The following is a 10,197-nucleotide window of genomic DNA, read 5'->3' on the forward strand; positions in this document are numbered from 1 at the left end:
TTTTAAAGTTAGATGATTTTGCAGTGAGACTGATGTATAGATTTTCTTAATCACATAGTATTTTTTTTCCATAAGCTTACTAATTCCAAAAACATTGTGTCCTCAAAACGTGCCACTAAAAAATAATATATAAAGAAATATATCCAAATATATCTTCGTATAATGTATTATCAAAGTTCCAACACTTCCGGAATATCGCGATTTTATGGCTAGACGGGATTTCATACCTATGCCTATGCCTATGCCTATTTCTATGCCAATTTCTATGCCCAGAGCAATTTCCCAAATGGATGATGAAATGGTAATCGCTGACATAATGGCTACCATCAGTCAAGAAGGAAATCAACGACCTGTAAAAAAAATAATATCATTTTTAACATTCCTTTAAAAAAATATATTTCAATCTTCCCCTTTTCTCGTTCCAAAATTAGAGTAATATCTTGGGTAAAGCAAACGCGTTGTACGATGCCATAATGTCTAATAGAGGAGATACGATGATGAGAAAAGTATACCAACTCTCGATTCTTCTTTTTGTTTTATTATCTTAAAATAAAATATATTTTTTAACGCCAACGAGCTTAATCGCGACGACAATTTTAATTTATAGGACGATTCTCCATTAACGATTTTCAGCGCTTTGAAGAAATTAAGAATGTCCGTACAAGAACTGAAAGAGGTTTCGACCAATCTAGACGCAACTACTAGAGCTTCCGTCATGAGAGTTTCTATGCATAATCAACTTGATAAAGTTTTACATTTATTAAATATTTTAAGAATATATATATTTTTTTTCTAAGTTCGCCATTAGCCATTATCATAATCTATTTTTTTTTATATAAAGGATTAAGAATATCATTGTCATTATTATTATTTATATTAGGGTGGGAGAATTGATATCAAAAAAGTAAAAAAACCGATTTCCCCCATCAAAGAACTGTCAGAGCTATCAGTGGCGAGAAGTAAATAAAAATGAAAGGAAAGATAAAATATATTATTATGCTAATGCTTTTTTAAAAAAAATATTTATTAAAAGAACCCTCAATTCAATCAATGACCTCGAGCTCCGACATGGTAAGTAAACGAATGTCATTTAAAGTCATGTTACTAGTCATTCATTATACAATTCGTCTTTGAAGAGGCTGAACCAAAATCTTTAAAAAGGAACGAACCGACCTATATAATAATTTGTATCTGAAAAATTTGTTTTAGACTAAGTCTAAAATATCAAAAAAAAAATACGATTTGCAAATTTTGTAAAAATAAAAACATATCCAAAATAAGATTTCATTAAAATTTTAAAACAATTCAAATTTTTTTAAAAAAGAAGATTTTGGACTTGGCCTTATATAAATAAATTGTAAATATTCATGACCAAATAATTTGACAAGTTAAGTTCGAAATTATAGGGCAAATTATTTTTTTTTAAAGTAATATTTTTAAATTTTTGTTTCTCGATTGTATTTAAATTTTAGATAATAATTAAAAGCAGAATTTGAGATGTTCTTAAAGATTTCTCTATTTCTGAAGATTTTTTTGAGAAGGCTTAAACAGTATTTTTGGATCATTACCTGAGATTTGTAAATCACTTTGTAATAAAATAAATATTTGAAATATTTGATATTAATTTAAGCTGTGTCCTAAATATATTGAAAAAAAAACCTCAAAATTAAGAATTTATTTATTTATATTTTTGATATTTAGGACACAGCTTAAAAATTTTTTTCTTTTCAATTTTAAAATTCTTCAAAAGATTTTTTTTGCTTCAAAATTTTTGTCAAAGAAAAATCTTCCAAATAAATTTTTTAACATTTTTAAAAAAAAATAATTTTCATTTAATAATATAGTTACGCATAATTAACAAAATATCGATTCTTATTAAATTTTGGGGTTATATAAACAGGTATTACCTGGTTGTTCTTATACAATATTTCTTTTTTAATTTAACTGATAAATCTAAAATAATTACATTTTGGTGCGTATCGTATTATTCCCTCAATTATAAAATTGATTCACGTGTTAGGCCACGTGTTAGGTGTATTTTCTAAATGTGTTTTAAGACAAATTTGATTATTAAATGCTACAAGAAATTTCATAAACTCTCCAACCCGGAATCAATCCCTTAAAATTTAAGCAGCCTAATTTTAAATTTTTACCCCCCCCCCCCGAACTGTAATCTAGAAAATAGGATAGGCCTCTTCTTAATGTAACTATATTTTGTCAATTATTATCTCTTCTTTCTTTCTTTCTTTCTTTCTTTCTTTTTTTCTTTTAGGTTTTGGGGCGTATCCATTATTATTTTGTCAAATTGTACAACTTTTCAAAATTGATATAGACTTATATATGTTATATATTTCTTTCTAAATTACTAAATTTTTTTTAAAAAAAAAAAATTATTGAAGGGAAAAATTTCCCCTAAAAAGGCGCTCAAGGCGCAAGAATCCCTAACGAGTGTAGATAAGCCGAAAAAGGACAAAAAAGATAAGGACAAGAAAGACAAAAAGGATAAAAAGGACAAAACCGACAAAAAGGACAAGAAAGACAAAAAGGACAAAAAAGAGAAGAAAGGCGAAGACAAAGCGGATAAGAAAAAAGATGCCGGTAAAAAGGGTAAAAAGAGCCCAAGCAAAACTTCAGCCAAGGGTCAGTAAATACATCATTCCCTATTTAAAAAAAAATATGATTCAATCATAGCTACATTTCAACAAACGTGGGTTAGAATTAAACGGAAAATATAAGTTAAAAAAAAACAACAACTTTGACCGTAGTCTTACAAATAGTGAATGTCGACCGACGGCCCAGATCTAGCGGTCTAAGGACCAAAACCCGAAAGGATTGATTGGTCTATTGTGCGACAATTGGTCCAACCTTCGTGTTCAGAGTAGACTTCATATTTAGTCGTTATTGGGCACATAATAAATGAGATACCATTATTCATTATAGTCTTAAATAGTCATTCATCACATCATTCATCTTAAATTCGAGCACTTCTTTATTTCATTTTGATTTTTGAATTGAAAATTGATGGTTAATTTGTGATTCAAAGGTTTTTATTATAGGGTGTAAGTCATCCATTTCTATAGCATCCTTAGAGGATACCTCTACACCTTGGCCTTAAACCACCTTCCCCCTCCCTCTAAAAAAATACTGATCTTAAAATTTTTTTAATAGTTTATAAATGTCTGCCAAATTATTTTTTTAGAAACTAAATATACCAGGGCAGCAGCTTTTACCCCCTTCCTCCCCCGCAATAATTATTTTTGATAAGATAAATGTCATAAGGTCAATTTTATAACAGGGATTGTAAAAATCTAAAATCAAGATATATAATGATAATTGCATCATAAAAATAAGATGATTTATTGCACTTAAAGAAGACAGAATTATTGTAGAACAAGTAAGTCTCACCCCGCATTGAGAGAATCTGCTATACTAGGAAACAGGAAGAAGGGAATATTTTCTCAGCGCCTTTCTAAAACTTCCAGAAGGCTTTTGAATTTAATCATAGTCCAGTTCAGTTCCGTTTTCTCGTCTAACCCCGCATTTACAGTTAGCGCGAATTCGGGGCGAAGTTGAAAGTATACTTCACCGCGAATACGCGCTGACTATGAATACAGGGTAAGATCTTATACTTTTCGGTCCCGTAAATATCCGAGTTCCTGGAGAATACGTATAGTATTGTTACTTCTTGTGACATTCTATCGATAATGCATATGAAGTTATTAAACTTAACTAAAACGGTTGAGTAAAATTAACTATTTCTTAAATGTTACAATATTTATAAATATATTCTATTTTTGCATCAAAAAGGTGCCAAAAAAAGCAAAGGAAAAAAATGATTCATTTCAAGTCTGGTAAATGAAAGAAAGAAAAAATTCGAAATACAATTATTTTTTTTCTAATTAATTATAAATAATATAAGTATATTTTATTCTTTTCTAAAAAAAATATATAATGTTTAATATACATATTTGTAATTTTTGTATAATTTTTTTTTCTCCCAAATTTGTATTTTCACATTTTTATAGCACGTTTTTTTTTATGATTATTAATATTGTAAAGTTTTAAAAAAAAAATTATTTAAAATTTTAATAAAACCTATTAAATAAAGGTTAACTATCAAATTACAAACACATTAATTAGATCAAAATGCTTCGATCTATAGCAGAGCTCTCTCCCTTTCCCTACAAGTTTGTGTCACTGAGACCTCAATAGGGAAGTACCCTAAGATGCAATCACCCCCCCCCCCCCCCCCCCCCATGCTCACTCAAACCTTTTAGAAAGTTATATCTACCTTTAAACATCTCAAAGAGATCTTTCTTTCTTTCTTTCTTTCTTTCTTTCTTTCTTTCTTTCTTTCTTTCTTTCTTTCTTTCTTTCTTTCTTTCTTTCTTTCTTTCTTTCTTTCTTTCTTTCTTTCTTTCTTTCTTTCTTTCTTTCTTTCTTTCTTTCTTTTCTTTCTTTCTTTCTTTCTTTCAAAGTCAATTTTAATATATTGACCATAAACTTGAATTTATATTACCTATTTACATTTACTTACTTAATATATTATTAATATTTTATAAAAAGATGATTATCATTTTTTTTATCATATTCTTTTTTTTTTCAAATTAAATCTCTAAAAAAATAATAATTTAATAAGCTTGTATATTAATGTAGTTTTTATTTAATAGGAAAAAATAGTAATAAAAATAAAAATTTTATTTTATATAAAAAAAAATTAAAAACAAATTATAAAGGAGTTATAAAAAAATTTAAAAATATTATATTTTGTATAAAATTACCTTACTACGATTATTTATAATTAACATAAAATAAAGGAAATTAAATAAAAAAAATTTTTTTAAAAAAAAGCTTTAAATAGTAAATAATATAAAAATTCAAATTTTTGTCATTTTTTTTAAACTTGTTATAATGGTATACTAGGAGCGCACTGGTGATTCGGGGTCAGCTGAAGATTCTTCTAGCGCCTTTATTTTTATGGAGGCACCCTTTATGCCGGCCTTCGGCTCGTTTTTTTCCTAAGTCTTCGGTCGGTTTCCTTTAATTATTCATAATAAAATTATAAATATTTCGCGAAGAACTAGAACATATTGCACAAATAAAATCAAACATACTGGCAAAAATACTTTCACACACATAATCTTAGTAAAGGAATTGAGCGAATATAATATAAATTTTAACGGTAAAATAAAATCTAGCTGTTAACTTCGATCTTTGGCGCAAATCATATTTAATTTTAAACAAATCAATTTAGAGATATAATGGCACTATTATCTATTTTTTTTTGGTCATATCCAATCTTCTCGTTAGATTCATATAAAATATTTAACTATCTCACTCTCCTCTATATCGTTTCTTTGGGGGAGGAGGGAGGCACAATCTTCTTAATATATTTGGATCATAAAAATAACCCCTCCCCCCCTCCTCTCCACACAATTTACTTATGTTAAATTAAAATAAAGAGCTAGTTTCTTCGTTTTAAAATAGGATTCATAAAATATTTGCATTTTTATACCATAAAATTTTGAAACAGAAACAAAACAGAACAAATTAAATATTTATGTGTAGCAAAATGCATCATCTACAAAATGAAATAAAGTATAGATCTCTACCTATAATAGCTTAGGGGGGTATGGTTAATTACGTGAAGTGTGCCATTTCGCCATTTTATCTACCCAGAGTAAAATGGCTCATCAGGGCAAAGTAGTTGAAATAAAATTTTTAATGCTGTAATTTTGACATTCATCACTTTTATTTAAGTATAAACAATAAAATATGGGAATGTAATTTTTTAAATAAAAAAATCAAAAAAAGAACTTTTTGAGTTTGCCCATTTTGGGTACAAAATTTTATTATAAATAACACACAGGCAATTTATTAATGTTCCTTTTTGCTCATAAATATCTCTTTATTTGGTAGACGTTAATATTTAAAAATTCTCTTTTTAAAAGTTTAAATAAGTTGGAACATTTTAACCGTTGCAAATTTTTAAATTATTAAGACTTAATATATTATGCTCAATTCAAATTTAACTAGAGGGAATTTTTTTTATAATATTTGGGTTAAATAGCGGTTTTTTGGCGAAATATGTCAAATAGTTATTCGCGTTATCATTGTTACCCAAATATTTTTCCAATATATTATTTATAGTAAATAAATCATTTTCAATACTATGATTAAATTACGAAATATTAAGTGTAATTTATTTAAATGTTTAATAATTATTTTATTTTTTACATTTTAACTTTTAAATATATAAGAAACAAATTTTGTGGCCTAAAAAAGTATAACTTTTCTTATTTTTTTTCCTCATACGCCAAATAAATTCCAATACTAGCGGGTTGTGTTTGTGACCCTTTGTATATTTTCTCGTTATACTTTATAACACTCATTTGAGCTTTGAAAATAAAGTTTTACAAAATGTCTATTGACACTCCAATGATTAAAGCTAGGGGTAAAAAGTTCATAGAACGAACTGTTTATAAGTATAGTTCGTTGAATTATATAATGTATAATTTGTATACCAAAGATATCATAAAAAGTCTTTTATGTATAAATTATTAATGCCACTTAAAGCCTATTTGCGAATAAAATACTTTAGTTGCCAAAAATTATAAAATTTAATATAAAAAACAATGTATATAATAAATTAGCCTATATGACTGAAAAAAATATTACATTTGGCAATCGCATCTTTTGTATTTTAAAATGAATAAAAGGTTACCTTAGTTTGGTAACGTAGAAACAATGGTCGCTAGGTATATTCAGGAGGGGGGGGGGAGGAGTTTAAGAATTTTATAGGGGACTTTGTTTCCAAACCCTCTTTTATCAAGACTCCGGCCGGGGCCCGCCTAAGATAAACGTTGATTATTATTTTTTGATTTTCCCGTGGTTATTTATATTTTTTAATATATGTGGGCTGAACATTTGAAGGCACTAATTTTAACATATGTTAATGTGGGCTTTATTAACTAAATTTTGGCTAACCTTACATTTCAGAAACGACTGAAAGCATTATTATAAAAAATATATCAATGTTTAATACTTAATTCTATACTTTAATCCGTTTGGTAGATAGAATAAAGAAAATAACGATATCTCTGAAACCTATACCAAATCAATTAGTACTAAATTAGTATATTTCTATTGCATAGAAGTTTTAAATATCTGGTTTGCGTTGATATGTTGCTATTTATTTATTATTTCTTCGAATACAAATGATGATCACAAAAAATAATGAGGCCAGATAATAACTACTATAACACGCCTTAAATGACAAGTCAGCCAAACCTCTAGTGGAAGTATAAATTATGAAACTTATATCAATAATTAGGACATATTTTCTACATTTGTATTTTTACCAGTTTAGTTTAAAAGAAAGTCCAATTACTGCCAAAATAAGAAAAAATTTCCAAGATTATTATCATACCAGAACCAAAATTATAGAAGCACTGAATATCGGAGTAAGCCAATAAGCAATGCCTGATTAGTAATTTACTTTCTCAAATATCAATCAACTTTTCAAGTCATTAAAGAGAAACCACTTTTAAGCGAAATAAAAATTATCTTAAATATCGGATTTTAAATCACGATTCAAAAATCAATTATATATATATACATTTCTTTTTCCCCGATTTATAATATTTTGGAATCTTATGTTTTTACAATCTTTATTTTCGGTTTATATAATAGATTTATAAGTCAAATAGTCAAAATCATATCTTGAATTGAGTTTTATTTTCAAAAATTTAAGACGCAGCTCTAAGTATAGAGTTTGCCCTATTTTAGGAAGCCTTAGTTCTACTCTAATTCTTAAATAGAATATATTTTATTTTAACCTTCAATGCGTTTGATAGACTGGTATGATATATTAATGACATTCGATATAAAATTTTATTTAAATGTAATAAGACTAATTTTTATTTGACTAAATTATCAACCATGGCGGTGACTTCCTATTTGTTATACATCATATCTGGTGCACAAAATCCCTTAAGTTGGCTTAAGAAAAAACCCGGTCCTTCTAGGATTCAAGCTAAGGTCGAACTTTATAAAGTATAATACCGCAATAAATCAACATCTATAGAAACTTAAGTTATTAATTTTTTTTATATATAAAAAATAATTTATTACCTTATCTTATATTTTAAGTAAAAGCACATAAAAAAAAATTGATAACACTCAACGCTATACATCATTACCTTTGGTAGACAGTTTAAATATTAAAAATTTTTTTTAGCAAAATTTAAAAAAAATCTAAAATTGTTATCAAGCATAGGCATCGTGTTGTTAAACGGCTCGTTTTGAGCCGAATTTAAAAAACGGCTAACTCAATGTTTTATTCAGAATAATATTACGCAAGCCTGAAGATTTAGCTTGTAGAAGGAACAAAGGTTAGCGGAATCTAGAGGCTTAGTCAAAATTATCTGGATAAAATTTAACAACACTAGGCATCGATTTCAAAGGAATTAAATTTAGAGAAGCCCATGTATAGCGATAGAAAAAAGAGGCCTTTAATATTCCAAGAAAGGCTAGAATTTATTATACAATCATTTCGTTCATTTAATAAATATCAGGCTCGTAACCAAGGGGGGAGGGCTCTGTTCGCATAAATATCTTTATAATAATCCCCTCCCTCTACACCCCCTTCTCCCCAAAAAATGGATACTATATATCACTATAAGAAAGAATTTGAAAAAAAAGTTTTAGTAAAAGCTAATAATTTTTTTTAAAATAACGACTATGATTCAAAAATTATATAAAAAAGAAAAGTAGAAACCCATTTATTTTTTTTTATAAAAATCTAATATAGCCAAAGGCCTACAATAGATCTCCAATAAAAATTATGGAAAATAAACCCACCTAATGTTGCGGCCATTTAATGGCAAATATGGGCATGGAAACCTTCGCAAATACAATTCTCGACGTGCTGATTTTCCTCAAGCAAGTGAGCACATTGTTCAACTAACAACTTAAATTTGTGACAGCCAAATAAGCAATAAACAACTATTAATAATAGTATATATAATAAGCGAGATTGGCTCGTATAGTAAGTAAATAGAATTCTGTGAAGTGAGCATGTTTTTTTAGTTAATAGTTGTATATAAATCGAGAGCAAAAAAGTGGTATAGTATAATGTATTTTGCGGCTATAAAACTAATTGGAATATTTATAATTGAAATACTATCAAGAAAATTAAGAAAATTATAGTATAATAAATAATGCATAGAAACTAGTGATCTGCATCGGGCCTAATTTTTCAAGCCCGGCCCGGCCCGAAATTTTTTTTAAAAAAATTTACCCACCTATCCCGGCCATAATTTATTTAAATATAGAAATTAATCTTTACAATTACTCAAAATAAAAGACATATGTTATATGTCGTTTAGTTTCAATAAATAAAATCAAATATTTTTATTTTACATAAAAAATTCAATATAAAATTGATAAATTTAGATATATTTAAAAAATTTCCAAGGTCCGACCCCACCCGGCCCGTATTTTTTTTAAAATATTAGGCTCGACCCGGCCCGAACTTGATTATTTTAAATAAAATTAGTTCGGGCCGGGCCGGACTCGGGTTGGGTACGGGCCGGCCTAACTTTGCAGATCTCTAATAATAACTACAATTAACAAAATAGTTTTATAAATGGGGAAAAACTAATAAAGCAATATCTAAATGATAATCTCAAGAAGCATATATTTTTCTGATTGGCATCAAAAATCGCATTTTCTCGCCTACCTGATCTTATGACCAGTGCGCCACTAAATCTATATAAAATATCGATCAACACTGCGTAGCTTTAATATAATTTATGAAGCATCATTTAAATTTAATTTGCATTTAAATCGAATATTTATTAATGAGAATTTTAAAATAAGGTTATTTATTTTCCCATTTTTAAAGGTATTTTGAAATTATAATAATTTTTTAAATCTCAAAATTCAATAATATAGGTTAGATGACTCGTAAAATCACAAAATTTAATAAAATTTTGAACATATGATATATAAAATTATTCATTTAACTTGATTCATATGTATAAATACATCATTTTACCCTTGTTTAATAAAACTGACCATTTAGGCAAAATTATCTTCTATAGTGATGGCTTCCTTAATGGGAATATCTTTGATATTTTTTGCAGGAAGGTAAACCCATATTCCTAAAAACAAATTTTATCCACTTTTCTAGCT

General features: G+C 27.4%; 1 protein-coding gene across 1 annotated transcript; it reads left to right on the plus strand.

Moving 5' to 3' along the window:
• The first annotated feature begins 652 nt into the window (after positions 1–652).
• Positions 653–2,648, plus strand: LOC135924473 (uncharacterized protein DDB_G0288629-like). Its single transcript, XM_065459529.1, has 2 exons — positions 653–748; positions 2,400–2,648. Exons 1-2 carry the CDS (start codon positions 653–655, stop codon positions 2,646–2,648), a joined length of 345 nt encoding a protein of 114 aa, XP_065315601.1.
• Positions 2,649–10,197: the final 7,549 nt, after the last annotated feature.

The sequence above is a fragment of the Gordionus sp. m RMFG-2023 genome, chromosome 2, assembly GCF_954871325.1.
Source record: "Gordionus sp. m RMFG-2023 chromosome 2, tfGorSpeb1-WG-v2, whole genome shotgun sequence".
Classification (NCBI taxonomy): domain Eukaryota; kingdom Metazoa; phylum Nematomorpha; class Gordioida; order Chordodea; family Parachordodidae; genus Gordionus; species Gordionus sp. m RMFG-2023.

Coding starts and splice junctions, on each gene's coding strand:
- LOC135924473 (XM_065459529.1), top strand. CDS start 653: ATGTCCGTACAAGAACTGAAAGAGGTTTCGACCAATCTAGACGCAACT. Junction 749..2,399: donor TGCATAATCAACTTGATAAA/GTTTTACATTTA, acceptor AAATTATTGAAG/GGAAAAATTTCCCCTAAAAA.